The 15,031-nt window shown below is 48.8% G+C and overlaps 1 protein-coding gene across 1 annotated transcript in view; it reads left to right on the top strand.

Annotated features, from left to right (window-relative positions):
• LOC127587498 (tetratricopeptide repeat protein 24) overlaps positions 1 to 15,031 on the top strand; it is a 57,941-nt gene that overhangs the window by 19,141 nt on the left and 23,769 nt on the right. Inside the window, exons 3-6 of the mRNA XM_052045858.1 lie at positions 3,561 to 3,776; positions 8,598 to 8,726; positions 12,830 to 12,951; positions 14,017 to 14,136. Of these exons, the coding sequence (XP_051901818.1) occupies positions 3,561 to 3,776; positions 8,598 to 8,726; positions 12,830 to 12,951; positions 14,017 to 14,136 (587 nt within the window). The remainder of the gene's footprint in view (positions 1 to 3,560; positions 3,777 to 8,597; positions 8,727 to 12,829; positions 12,952 to 14,016; positions 14,137 to 15,031) is intronic.

The following is a 15,031-nucleotide window of genomic DNA, read 5'->3' as shown; positions in this document are numbered from 1 at the left end:
GGCAGGTTTGCTGGGGTGGTTCAGGAGGGTTTAAACTAGATTGCGAGGGGGAAGGGAACTGGAGGAGTAGGTCAGAGGAAGAAGGGGATGGGGAAAAGTCAGATCTGACAGGTAGAGAGGCTTTGAGGAAAGAGAAGCAGAGTACAGGCTACAAAAGTAGTAAGGTGGATGGGCTGAAGTGCATTTACTTAAATGCGAGAAGCATCAGGAATAAGGGAGATGAACTGAGAGCTTGGATAAGTACATGGGACTACGATATTGTGGGTATTACAGAGACATGGCTGACATCGGGGCAGGAACGGATATTGAATATTCCTGGTTTTCAGTGTGTTAAAAGGGATAGGGGGGGGTAGAAGAGGAAGAGGGGTGGCGATACTGGTCCGGGACACTGTTACAGCTGTAGAAAGGGTAGATAATGTAGTAGGATCCTCTCTAGAGTCAATATGGGTGGAAGTTAGGAATAAGAAAGGGGCAGTTACCCTCCTGGGAGTATTCTATAGGCCCCCCAGTAGCAGTAGGGATACTGAGGAGCAGATTGGGAGGCAGATTTTGGAAAGATGCAAAAATAACAGGGTTATTATAATGGGGGACTTCAACTTTCCAAGTATTGATTGGCACCTGCTTAGTGCCAAGGGTTTAGACGGGGCGCAGTTTGTTCGGTGTGTCCAGGACAGATTCCTGTCACAGTATGTTAACAGGCTGACTAGAGGGAATGCCATATTAGATCTAGTTTTAGGTAATGAACCAGGACAGGTGACAGATCTATTGGTGGGTGAGCATTTGGGGGACATTGACCACTGCTCCATAACCTTTAGAATTGTCATGGACAGGGACAGGAGCAAAGAGGACGGGAAGAAATTTAATTGGGGGAAGGCAAATTATGAGGCTATAAGGCAAGAACTTGGGAGTGTAAACTGGGGTGACATTTTTGAAGGGAAATGTACTATGGAGATGTTCAGGGATCTTTTGCAGGATGTTAGGGATAAATTTGTCCCAGTGAGGCAGAGAAGGAAGGGCAGGGTGAAGGAACCGTGGGTGACGAGAGAGGTGGAACAACTAGTTAGGAAGAAGAAGGCAGCATACATAAGGTGTAAGCAACAAGGATCAGACAGGGCTCGTTAGGAATATAGAGTAGCAAGGAAGGAATTTAAGAAAGGGCTGAGGAGAGCGAGAAGGGGACATGAAAAGGCTTTGGCGAGTAGAGTTAAGGAGAATCCCAAGGCTTTTTTCTCGTACGTGAAGAGCAGAAGGATGGTGAGAGTAAAGGTAGGTCCGATTAAAGACAAAGGTGGGAGGATGTGCCTGGAAGCTGTGGAAGTGGGTGAGGTTCTCAATGAATACTTCTCTTCAGTATTCACCAAGGAGAGGGGTCTTGATGATGCTGAGAACAGTGTAGGTGAGGGTAATGTTCTAGAGTATGTAGATATCAAGAGAGGATGTGTTGGAGCTGTTAGAAAACATTAGGACAGATAAGTCCCCGGGGCCTGATGGCCAGGCTGCTTCGTGAGGTGAGGGAGGAGATTGCTGAACCGTTGGTTAGGATCTTTGAGTCCTCGTTGTCCATTGGGATGGTACCGGAGGATTGGAGGGTGGTGAATGTTGTCCCCTTATTCAAAAGAGGTAGTAGGGATAGTCCAGGGAATTACAGGCCAGTGAGCCTTACGTCTGTGGTGGGTAAGCTGTTAGAAAGGATTCTAAGAGATAGCATATATGAGCATTTAGAGAATCATGGACTGATTAGGGACAGCCAGCATGGCTTTGTGAAGGGAAGATCTTGCCTCACAAGCCTGATAGGGTTCTTTGAGGTGACCAGGAAGATTGATGAGGGTAGTGCAGTGGATGTGGTCTACATGGATTTTAATAAGGCGTTTGATAAGGTTCCGCATGGTAGGCTTCTTCAGAAGGTCAGAGGCCAAGGGATCCAGGGAAGCTTGGCCGTGTGGATTCAGAATTGGCTTGCCTGTAGAAAGCAGAGGGTTGTGGTGGAGGGAGTGCATTCGGATTGGAGGGCTGTGATTAGTGGTGTCCCACAGGGATCGGTTCTGGGACCTCTACTTTTTGTGATATTTATTAACGACTTAGATGAGGGGGTGGAAGGCTGGGTTAGCAAGTTTGCAGATGACACAAAGATTGGTGGTGTTGTGTATCATGTGGAGGGCTGTCGGAACTTACAGAGGGATATTGATAGGATGCAGAGCTGGGCTGACAAGTGGCAGATGGAGTTCAATCCAGAGAAGTGTGAGGTGGTACACTTTGGAAGGACAAACTCCAAGGCGGAATACAAGGTTAATAGCAGGATTCTGGGCAGTGTAGAGGAGCAGAGGGATCTGGGGGTTCATATCCACAGATCACTGAAAGTTGCCTCACAGGTGGATAGGGTAGTTAAGAAAGCTTATGGGATGTTAGCTTTCATAAGTCGTGGGATCAAGTTTAAGAGCCGCGAAGTGATGATGCAGCTTTACAAAACTCTGTTTAGACCACACTTGGAGTACTGTGTCCAATTCTGGTCGCCTCATTATAGGAAGGATGTGGTGGCGTTGGAGAGGCTGCAGAGGAGATTTACCAGGATGCTGCCTGGATTAGAGAGTATGGATTATGAGGAGAGACTAAAGGAGCTAGGGCTGTTCTCATCGGAGAGAAGGAGGATGAGGGGAGACATGATAGAGGTGTACAAGATATTGAGAGAAATAGATAGTGGACAGCCAGCGCCTCTTTCCCAGGGCACCAATGCTCAATACAAGAGGACATGGCTTTAAGGTAATGCGTGGGAAGTTCAAGGGAGATGTCAGAGGGAGGTTTTTCACAGAGAGAGTGGTTGGTGCATGGAATGTGCTGCCTGGGGTGGTGGTGGAGGCTGATACGTTGGTCAAGTTCAAGAGATTGTTAGATAAGCATATGGAGGAATTTAAGTTAGAGGGATACGTGGGAGGAAGGGGTTAGATAGTCTTAGGTGTGGTTTGAAGGGCAGCACAACATGGTGGGCCGAAGGGCCTATATTGTGCTGTATTGTTCTATTGTTCTATGGTTCTATGGTTCAGTCTCCTCTCCTCCAAGGAATGATGTCCTAGCCTGGCCAACCTCTCCCTGTAACTCAGGCCCTCGAGTCCCGGCAACATCCTCGTAAATCTTCTCTGCTCTCTTTCCAGTTTAACCACATCTTTCGTATAACAGGGCGACCAAAACTATACACAGTGTTCCAAGTGCGGCCTCACCAACACCTTATACAACTGTAACATAATGTTCCAACTCCTGTACTCACTGCCCTGACTGATGAAGGTCAGCGTGCTAAACGCCTTTATCACCACCCTGTCTATCTGTGACGCCGCTTTCAATGAACCATTCACTTGTTACTCCTGGATCCCTCTATTCCATTACACTCCCTAGCCAATAAATTTCTTCTTGAGATGTCGCCATTGTTGTAATGTCTTTGTACTCCAGCTAATATCTTGAAGTTGCCTTAGTACTGTTGGTGTTTTATACAGCAGGTAAGGTGTGTCTCAAACCTTGATGTTAACAACCTTGATATTAATGTTCCTGTTCTCACTGTTTGACTTTGAAAGGAAAACTCTACAATGACATCGGGCTCAGCTACTCGCAGTTGAAGATCTTCTCGTTGGCAGCCGAGTGCTTCGAGCAGGCCCTCCCCTACTGCCAGCGGGACAGGTCGGAGCGCCAGAGAGAGGCTGTGATCCTCCAGAACCTTGGCGCCGTCTACAACACCAGCAGCGACTACGGCAAGGCACTGGACTTCCACCAGCGGGCGGCAGCCTTGCACGGTGAGTAACACATTCCAACCATGGGCTGAGCAGGGACTTTGATCCGCAATGCCCAGCGAATATTCCCCCCCACCCCCTCCCCAGCTTATACTGCTCTAAGCCTGGCTGACGGGTCCAGGGTTGTAAGGGGTAGAAGTTCACCCCATTACGGGAAGGATGTGGAGGCCTTGGAGTGGGTGCCAAAGAGGTTCACCAGGATGCTGCCTGGATTAGAGGAAATGAGCTATAAGGAGAGGTCGGACAAACTTGGGTTGTTTTCTCTGGAGTGTCAGAGTCTAAGATAAGATATCTTTATTAGTCACATGAACATCAAAACACAGTGAAATGCATCTTTTTTGCGTAGAATATTCTGGGGGCAGCCCACAAGTGTCGCCCCGCTTCTGGCGCCAACACAGCATGCCCACAACTTCCTAACCTGTACGTCTTTGGAATGTGGGAAGAAACCGGAGCACCTGGAGGAATTGAACCCAGGTCGCTGGCGCTGTAATAGCGTTACGCTAACCGCTACACTACCGTGCCTGCCCTACTCTGAACAACACAGTACAGCAGAGGAACAGGGCCTTTGGCCCATGATGTCTGTTCCAACCATGATGCTGATTTAAACTGTACATCTGCCTGCACATTATCACATCCCTCATTTCCTGCCTGTTCATGTGCCTGTTTAAACGCCACTATCGTATCTGCCTCCACCACCACCCCTAGCAGCCTGTTCCAGGCACCCACCGCTCTCTGTCAAAAACTTGCCCCACACATCTCCTTCAAATTTTCCCCCTCATCTTAAAGCTGTGCTCTCTAATATTTGACATTTCCAGCCCAGGAAAAAGACTCTGTCTGCCTACCCGCTACTTATGGCTCTTAAAACTTTATAAAGTTCTATCAGGTAGTGTAGCAGTTAGCGTAACGCTATTACAGCGCCAGTGACCCGGGTTCAATTCCGGCAGCTGTCTGTAAGGAGTTTGTATGTTCTCCCTGTGTCTGCATGGGTTTCCTCCGGGTCCTCCGGTTTCCTCCCACATTCCAAAGACGTACGGGTTAGGAAGTTGCTGGCGCGCTATGTTGGCGCCGGAAGCGTGGCGACACTTGCGGTCTGCTCCCAGAACACTCTACGCAAAAGATGCATTTCACTGTGTGTTTCGATGTACGTGGGACTAATAAAGAAATCTTATTGCTTTTACTGAGACCAGCTCTTTAATTCCAGGCGAACCAACATTCTTTGACAGGAATTGAACTCACTGCACCTCGATTAGTGACATAACCACTACGCCATGCTCCACTTCCCATCCCAACTCGGTGCAGGGGTGCCAGGGATAACCCTGTTACTGCGCGAGATGGGACGAAGCAAACCTCCCAAGCCTCGGGGTTTCCCTGCTGTGACAGGCTCGTCCAACGAGTGTTAGGTACCATGGCATCAGGACCAGCAACCATTGGGAGACAACTGTCCACAAGTCTTGCCGGGCACTGATCACCCCACCTCCAGCTTCCTCATTCTCCAAACAAGTTCATCCAGCCCCGTGTGATTGCTGCTTCACCCACGCCTGGGGAGGTAGGCAGCTGGGAGTCCAACAAAACAATTGCTTGTATCTATGTCGGCATTTAACAGGATGTTATTAACACAAGTTTAACACTGAGCAACACAAAATATTAAGAACAAGAACTTCAACAAAGAGTTAGTAACACAGAAACAGGCCCTTCACCCCACCACGTCCACGCTGACCCTTTTGCCCATCTACTCTAATCCCGTTTGCCTGCATTAGGACCGTATCCTTCTGTGCCCTGCCTATTTAAGTGGCTGACTAAATGCCTCTTGATTGTACCTGAGTCCACCACCTCCTCCGACAGCCCGTTCCAGATATCACCCACTCTCTGTGTAACACAAAAACTCACCCCTCAGGTCCTCTTTAAAACTGGACACAGCTCAGCATGTCACGGAAACCAGCCTCCCCGCCACGGTGTATACTTTTGACTGCCTGGGTAAAGCAGCCGACATAATCAAAGACCCCACCCACCCCGGACATTCCCTCTTCTCCCCTGTCCCGTCGGGCAGAGGATACAAAAGCCTGAAAGCACGTACCACCAGGCTCAAGGACAGCTTCTATCCCACTGTGATAAGACTATACAGCTTCTACCCCACTGTGATAAGACTATTGAATGGTTCCCTTATACAATGAGCTGGACTCTGACCTCACGATCTACCTTGTTGTGACCTTGCAGCTTATTGCACTGCACTTTCTCTGTAGCTGTGACACTTTACTCTGTACCGTTATTGTTTTTACCTGTACTACATCAATGCACTCTGTACTAACTCAATGTAACTGCACTGTGTAATGAATTGACCTGTATGATTGGTTTGTATGACAAGTTTTTCACTGTACCTCGGTACAAGTGACAATAATAAACCAATACCAATACCAATATCCCGCTGTTATAAGACTATTGAACGGTTCCCTAGTACGATAAGATGTGCACTTGACCTTACAATCTACCTTGTTGTGGCCTTTGCACCTTATTGTCTGCCTGCACTGCACTTTCTCTGTAACTGTAACACTTTATTCTGCATTCTGTTATTGCTTTTCCCTTGTACTACCTCAATGCACTGATGTGATGAAATGATCTGTATGGATGGCATGCAAAACAAAGTTTTTCTCTGGACCTCGGTACATGTGACAATAATAAACCAATTACCAATTTCTCTCACCTTAGACCTATGCCCTCTTGTTTTTGATACCCCTTCCATGGGGAAAAGAGTTTGACTGTCTACCCTGTCTCTGCCTCTTAGAATCTTCTATACTTCTTTCAATTAAGTAGGGGAGAGAGTCAGAGAGGTTCAGGAAGGGAATTCCAAATTAGGACTTGAGCATGGCACAGCACAGTGTTGAGCTGATTTATGTTACGGGATGCACATGAGGCATAGGAAGAGCACGGAGATCAGGAAGAGTTGTCGGACAGGAAGAAGTCAGAGTTCATTCTAAGCAAACCCTCGATGGAGAGCAGTGTTCTCCAACCTGGATGTTCTGTGTTCTGTTCCAAGGTGATTAGCTAGGCGAACAGAACATCCTCCCTCTGGAAGGCAAATGTCAGATTCCTCCTGTCCCAATACTAATCCAAAAAAATATATAGGTTTTGGGCTGAAAGATCTGGGGGCATCTCTCTTCATAAAATAGCAAACTTAAAGCTGTGTTAAAATTAGAGTATCAGAATCAGGTTTATTATCACTGACGTATGTCGTGAAGTGTGTTGTTTTGCGGCAGACATAAAAATTACTATAAGTTACAAAAATAAATAAATAGTGCAAAAGAGGAATAATGAGGTAATGTTCATTGGTTCATGGACCGTTCAGGAATCTGATGGCAGAGGGGAAGAAGCTGTTCCTGAATCATTGAGTGTGGGTCTTCAGGCTCCTGTACCTCCTCCCCGATGGTAGTAGCGAGAAGAGGGCATGTCCCGGGTGGTGAGGGCCCTTAGTGATGGATGCCACCTCCTTGAGGAGCCACCTCTTGAAGATGTCCTTGATGATGGGGATGGTTGTGCCCATGATGGAGCTGGTTGAGTCTACAACCCTCTGCAGCCTCTTTCGATCCTGCACATTGAAGCCTCCATACCAGGCGGTGATGCAACCGGTCAGAATGCTCTCCGCCGTACATCCGTAGAAATTTGCAAGAGTCTCCTCAAACTCCTAAAGAAGTAGAGCCGCTGGCATACCTTGTTTGTGATTGCATCAATGTGTTGGGCCCAGGATAGATCCTCTGACCAAGATAGAGCCAGGTGAATGGGATGGGAAGGGGGATGTGTCAAGAAGACCTTCAAGTGAAAGTTGGAACTCTTCCCCCGTCTACTCCACAGGAAAGCTGCCAAGGTTGGGGCTTCATTTTAGTTTTCAAAGCTAAGATTAAAATAGCTGTTGGGATGTGGAACCAAAGTGGTGATGGAACAGAACAGTGGGGCAAATTCAGAGGATTAAGAGTTCGGAGATCTTCCTCTGGTGCTTCATGTCATCCACAGTGACTGAGTTAGAAGGAAAGCAGATACAAGAGGGGTTTCAGCTCTGGGAGGTAGGGGAGAGACAATACAGAAAAGGTAAACTGGGGTCTTCATCGAGTCAGGGTAATACAGCACGGAAACAGGCCCTTCGGCCCACCTTGTTCATGCCAACCAAAGGTGTCCATCTAAGCTAGTCCCATTTGGCCCATATCTCTCGCAACCTTTCCTCTCCCTGTACCTGTTGAATGTTGTCAATGTACCTGCCTCAACCAATTCCTCTGGCAGCTCGTTCCATGCACCCACCACCCTCTGTGTGAAGAGGTTACCCCCATTTAAATCTTTCCCCTCTCACCTTAAAACCTCCAGTTTTTGATTCCCCTTCCCTGGGAAAAGGACTGAGTGTATTTACCCTGTCTCTGCCCCTCATGATTTTATACCTCTCAGTCTCTGACATTATACGCCTCTATAATGTCACCCCTCAATCTCCTATGCTCCAAGGAATAAAGTCCTAGCCTGCCCAACCTCTCCCTATAACTCAGGCCCTCAAGTCCTGGCAACCTGTATGTGCTGTAGGTTTTCTATGTTCTAACATCCTCATAAATCTTCTCTGTGCTCTTTCCAGCTTAATGACATCTTTCCCATAGCAGGACGACCAAACCCAGACACAATGATAATCTCACAGCTATAGGAGATGGGACACACTGCTTTAGGGGCCATCAGACAAAGAGTAGCACTCTGCTGAACGAAGGGCTGTGACCATGGTTTCTCTTGAGCTAGGCCGAAAGGGTTTCTGAATCAGCATGGCGATCTAGAAGTAACAAGATGTTCCTCATCTCTCCTCAGGTTCCCTTGGAAACAGGAATGCACAGGGCCAGTGTTTCTGCAACCTGGCCTTCGCTTACAGTCAGCTGGGAGAGCATGAGGAGACGGCAGAGAGTTACCTGCATGCACTGCAGGCCTTCAAAGACACTGGTGAGGGAGCGGAAGAACTGCCACGCCGCGGAGAGAACGCTGGGAGGGCAGGGGGGCAGCATCAGTGGGTCAGATGAAACACCGGGGCAGAGTCTTGTGTCTGAGAGCGAACACCAGATCAGTGTGCAATGTCTAGGGGAGAGTAGGGTTGGTAGGTTGATTGGTCCGAGTATTGGTTTATTATTGTCACTTGTACTGAGGTACAGTGAAAAACTTGTCTTGTGTGCTGATTGTGCAGGTCAATTCATTTGTTACATTGAGTTAGTACAGAGTGCATTGAGGTAGTACAGGTAAAAACAATAACAGTACAGAGTAAAGTGTCACAGCTACAGAGAAAGTGCAGTGCAATAAGGTGTGAGGTCACAAGAAGGTAGATCGTGAGGTCAGAGTCCATCTCATCGTATAAGGGAACAATTCAATAGTCTTATTTCAGTGGGATAGAAGCTGTCCTTGAGCCTGGTGGTACATGTCCTCAGGCTCCTGTATCTTCTCCCTGATGGAAGAGGAGAGAAGAGAGAATGTCCCGGGTGGGTGGGGTCTTTGATCATGCTGGCTGCTTCACCAAAGCAGCGAGAGGTAAAGACCAAGGAGGGGAGGCTGGTTTCCGTGACGCGCTGAGCTGTGTCCACAACTCTCTGCAGTTTCTTGCAGTCCTGGGTAGAGCAGTTGCCGTACCAACCAGAGATACATCCAGATAGGATGCTTTCTATGGTGCATCGATAAAAGTTGGTGAGTGTCAAAGGGGACATACTGAATTTCTTTAGCCTCCTGAGTAAGTAGAGGTGCTGGTGAGCTTTCTTGGCTGTGGCATCTATGTGATTTGACCAGGACAGGCGAAAGGTGATGTTCACTCCCAAGAACTTGAAGTTCTCAACCCTCTTGACCTCAGCACCGTTGCTGTAGACAGGAGCATGTGCACCGCCCCCTTTCCTGAAGTCAATGACCAGCTCTTTTGTTTTGCTGACATTGAGGGAAAGGTTGTTGTCATCACACCATTCCAGTAAGCTCTCTATCTCCTTCCTGTACTCCGACTCATCGCTGTTTGAGATACGGCCGACCACGGTGGTATCATCTGCAAACTTGTAGATGGAGTTAGAGCAGAATCTGGCCACACAGTCATGAGTGTATAGGGAGTAGAGTAGAGGCCTGAGGATGCAGCCTTGTGGGGAATCAGTGTTGATAGTAATCGTGCCGGAGGTGTTGCTGCCTATCCTCACTGATTGCGGTCTGTTGGTTAGAAAATCAAGGATCCAGTTGCAGAGGGAGGTGTTGAGTCCCAGTGTGTGGGTAAGGGAATAGAAGCTGGGACTTAATGTATAAAATCGTGAGGGGCATAGATAGGGTGAATGTGCACAGTCTTTTCCCTAGGGTTGGGGAATCAAGAATTAGAGGGCACAGGTTTAAGGTGAGAGGGGGGAGATTTAACAGGAATCTGAGGGGCAACTTCTTCACCCAGAGGGTGGTCCATATATGGAACGAGCTGCCAGAGGAAGGGGTTGAGGCAGGTTCATTAACAATATTTAAAAGATAAGATAAGGTATCTTTATTAGTCACATGTACATCAAAACACACAGTGAAATTCACCTTTTTGCGTCGAGTGTTCTGGGGACAGCCCGCAAGTGTCGCCACGCTTCTCGCGCCAACATAGCATGCCCACAACTTCCTAACCCATACGTCTTTGGAATGTGGGAGGAAACTGGAGTACCCAGAGGAAACCCACGCAGACATGGGGTGAACGTACAAACTCCTTACAGACAGCGGCCGGAATTGAATCTGGGTCGCTGGCGCTGTAATAGCGTCACGCTAAGTGCTACACTACTGTGCCTGCCCTACACATAGATAGGAAAGGTTTAGAGGGATATGGGCCACACGGGACTAGCTTAGATGAGCATCTTGGTGGGCATGGACAAGATGGGCTGAAGGGCCTGTTTCAGTGCTGTACGACTTTCCGACTCTGTGGGAACGTGGGGAGAATAAAATGGGATTAACACAGGATTTCTGCAAAATGGATCTTGACGGTGGGCGTGCACTCGGAGGGCTGCACAACTTTATGGCTCCATGAGCAGCACGCAAGGTCAGTGGGAGTACAGGAGCGAGGTGTGATGTGCGACCAGGAGCAGTACATGGTGGCCGAAGGGGAACGTCGGAGGAATGTCCAACATCTCAGAGGAACTACAGGAGCAGTATCCAATATCTCAGGGACAATCCTGGAGCATATATGGTGTCTTAGAGGGATATAAACAATGTCTTGGGGATATACTGAAGAAATATGCATAGTATGCATGGAGCAATGAACCTGGACAGAGCAAAGGCAGATGGAGTTTACTCCTTTAAGTGCATGGTGATGCCCTTTGGGATTCTGATAAGGGTAGGATATACCCAGTGAATGGTAGGGCCCTGGGGAGTACTGAGGAATAGTGAGACTTTGGTGTTCAAGTCCAAGGATCCCTGAAGGAGGCAGCACAGATCAGGTGGTGAGGAAAGCGTATGGGATCCTTGCCTTCATCAGCCAGGGCGCAGAATACAATAGCAGGGAGGTTATGGTCGAAGTAACGCTTTACAGCGCCAGTGACCCGGGTTCAATTCCGGCTGCTGTCTGTAAGGAGTTTGTACGTTCTCCCCGTGTGTCTGCGTGGGTTTCCTCCGGGTGCTCCGGTTTCCTCCCACATTCCAAAGGCGTACGGGTTAGGAAGTTGTGGGCGTGCTATGTTGGCGCCAGCAGCGTGGTGACACTTGCGGGCTGCCCCCAGAACACTCTATGCAAAAGATGTATTTCACTGTGTGTTTCGATGTACATGTGACTAATAAAAAATATCTAAAAAAAACATCATAAACCACCGGTCGGCCCACAGCTGGAGCACTGGGTGCAGTTCTGGTCACCACACTACAGGAAGGAGGTGACTGCACTGGAGAGGGTGCAGAGGAGGTTCCCCCGGACGGTGCCTGGGACGGAGCGTCTCAGTTACAGGGACAGAGCAGAGAGGCTGGGTCTGTTCTCCCCGGGGCGGAGGGGGCTGAGGGGGGACCTGATAGAGGGGGACAGAATTATGAGGGGCGTAGACTGAGCAGATAGTGGGAAACTTTTCCCAATGGCAGAGGGTGTCTCAGACCACAGGGCATGGTTGAAAGATAAGAATAAGAGGTTTAGAGGGGATCTGAGGGGGAATTTTTCCCCCAAAGGGGGGTTGGAATCAGGAACGCACTGTCTGACGGGCAGAGGGAGGCAGAGACCCTCCCAACATCAAACAAGTATCCAGACGAGAACTTGAGTCACCAAGGCAGGGCGGGGTTCGGACCAAGTGCTGGTCAAATTAAGGTTCTTGATGGTCCCGAGGACATGGTGGGCTAAAGGGTCTTTTTTTTGCGCTATTTGACTCCACAGCGACAAGGAGGTGCAATCGTAACCATCTACGTAGTGGGAAATAGAACAGTACAGCACAGGAACAGGCCCTTCAGCCCACAGTGTTGTGACGAACTAATTAAACGCCCAGCTAAACTAATCCCTTCTGCCTGCACAATGTCCAGATCCCTCCATTCCCCGCACATCCATGGGCCTGCCTAAGAGCCTCTTAAACCCCTCTATTGTATCTGCCTCCACCCCCACCCTTGGCAGCACATTCCAGGCACCCACCGCTCTGTGTTAAAAAAACCGTCAGACGTAATTCTTTATATGGAGCACCATTCGGATATTATCCGTGCATCCAGTAACAGTGGCATGGGCTTTTAAAAATGATATGGATAAAGACCAGACAAATCAAAATCACCACCTCTTGAAGATGTCCTCGATGGCGGGGAGGGTTGTGCCCGTGACGGAGCTGGCTGAGTCTACAACCCTCTGCAGCCTCTTTCAATCCTGTGCATTGGAGCCTCCGTACCAGGCAGTGATGCAACCAGTCAGAATGCTCTCCACCGTACATCTGTAGAGATTTGCAAGGATCTTTGACGACCAAGTGGCTAGTCCTTTCAAAGTGCGGGCACAGAGGAGAAGTGTTGTAAACCCTCTGGTGTTATGAGTGCAGGGCAGACCTGCCAGGGTATAATGGCAAGGATTTAGTTTCTCCCATAACTTATCGCTTCTCTTTCCCCTCCTGTTCCAAGAGCAGGTGACTTTCATGGACAGTGGCAGGCTTGTGAAGGCTTGGGAGCTGCCAAGTTCCGCCTGGGAGACCCAGAGAAGGCCACCCTCTACTACAAACAGGCTTTAGCTGCTCTGGCCAAGTCACAGGTACCTCCATAGCCCGTTTAAAATCTAGCACTGTCCAAGATCTCGGAACTCGGAAGTTAAATCTCAAGTTCAGGTTTATTGTCATGGACATACATCCCCAGAAATCAGAATCAGGTTTATTATCACTGACGTGTCGTGAAATGCGTTGTTTCGCGGCAGCAGTACAGTGCAAGACATAAAATTAATATGTTACAAAAACAAATAAATAGTACAAAAGAGGGATAACAAGGCAGTGTTCATGGGTTCATGGACCGTTCAGAAATCTGATGGCGGAGGGGAAGAAGCCGTTCCTGAATGGTTGAGTGTGGATCTTCAGGCTCCTGTACCTCCTCCCTGATGGTAGTAACGAGAAGCGGGCATGTCCCAGGTGGTGAGGGTCCTTAGTGATGGATGCTGCCTTCTTGAGGCACCGCCTCTTGAAGATGTCCTCGATGGCGGGGAGGGTTGTGCCCCTAATGGAGCTGGCTGAGTCTACAACCCTCTGCAGCCTCTTGCGATCCTGCACATTGGAGCCTCCATACCAGGCGGTGATGTAACCAGTCAGAATGCTCTCTGCCGTACATCTGTAGAGACTTATAGGTGTCTTTGGCGATATACCGAATCTCCTGACAAATTTTTCCCCAGGTACTCCAGTTCCCTCCCACATCCCAATGATATGTGGGTTAATTGGCTGCTGTAAATTGCCCCCCGAGTGTGTGGGCAGGAATTCTGGGGGCAGGGAGGGGGAGTTGATGGGCATGTGGGGAGAATAAAATGGGTTAGGATAAGATTAATGTAAGAGGGTGCTTGATGGTCAGTGCAGACTCGATGGGCCGAAGGGCCTGTTCCTGTGCTGGGTCTCTCTCCCAGTCCATGACTCTGTAACCTGTGGGCTTCGTTTATACTTTAGTGTCATAGGGCAAAGATTTGGAGTGAGTGATGTGTCCCCACAACCCAGGCACAGGTAGAGTGGGTTGTGGGGACAACTGGGCCTGTTGCAGATTAGCTCTGATGTACTGCAGATGAGATCCGTGTGGATCCGAGCCTCTGAAGGACGTGAGTAATGCTGTGGCTCATCTCTTCCAGGAACCCACTGGCTCAGCGCAGGAGCGGATTGTGAACAAGCTGGCAGACGCCATTCAGTATAAACTGTCCTTGAACAGTGTTTTCCCCCATGCCGGGGGCATCCTTCCTGCCATGCCCTTGGTAAGTGGTTCATGCAGTCTTTACTGGTTGTGTGTGTGTGTGCATGCGTGCGTGTGCGTGCGTGTGTGCATGTGCATGTGTGCGTGCGTCTGTGCGTGCGTCTGTGCGTGTGCGTGCGTCTGTGCGTGTATGTGTGTGCGTGTATGTGCATGCGTCTGTGCGTGTGTGTGTGCGTGCGCGTGTGTGTGTGTGTGAGTGTGTGTGTATGTGAGTGTGTGTGCGTGCGTGCGTACATGTGTGTGTGTATTGAACACCTTGTCTTTGGTAAGTGGTTGACCCCAGCTGACTATCCACCCTCTCTATGCATCTCATAATTTTATATACTTCGATCAGCCTTCAGATATAAACCACCCCCCCCCCCATCATAACTGTAACATCTCCCTTCCATTGCTCCAGAGAAAACAATCCGACCTCTCCTTATAGCTCACTAATCCAGGCGGCATCCTGGTGAACCTCTTCTGCACCCTCTCCAAAGCCTCCACATCCTTCCTGTTAATGTGGCAGAACCTCACACAATATTCCAAATGTGGCCTAACCAAAGTTTTATACAGCTGCATGACTTGCTAACTTTAATACTCAGTGTCCTGACTGATGAAGGCAAACATGCCGTATGCCTTCTTTACCTTTCAGGGAGCTATGGACTTGCACCCCAACATCTCTCTGTACATCAACGCCGATGAGGGTCTGGCCATTTACTGTGTACGTTCCCCTTACACATAGCCTCTATGAAAGTATATACTCCTCTTAAATTGACCTTTTACTTGTCTGCATTAAACTCCATCTGCCACTTCTCTGCCCACATTTCCACCCGATCTAAATCCTGCTGTATTCTCCTCTCTATCCATAACTCTGCCAATTTACATGTTGTCTGCAGCCTTTTCTAACTTCAGTTCCT

This window comes from Pristis pectinata, chromosome 40 (assembly GCF_009764475.1).
Source record: "Pristis pectinata isolate sPriPec2 chromosome 40, sPriPec2.1.pri, whole genome shotgun sequence".
Taxonomy (NCBI): domain Eukaryota; kingdom Metazoa; phylum Chordata; class Chondrichthyes; order Rhinopristiformes; family Pristidae; genus Pristis; species Pristis pectinata.
This window is presented reverse-complemented; position numbering and strand designations above follow the sequence as displayed.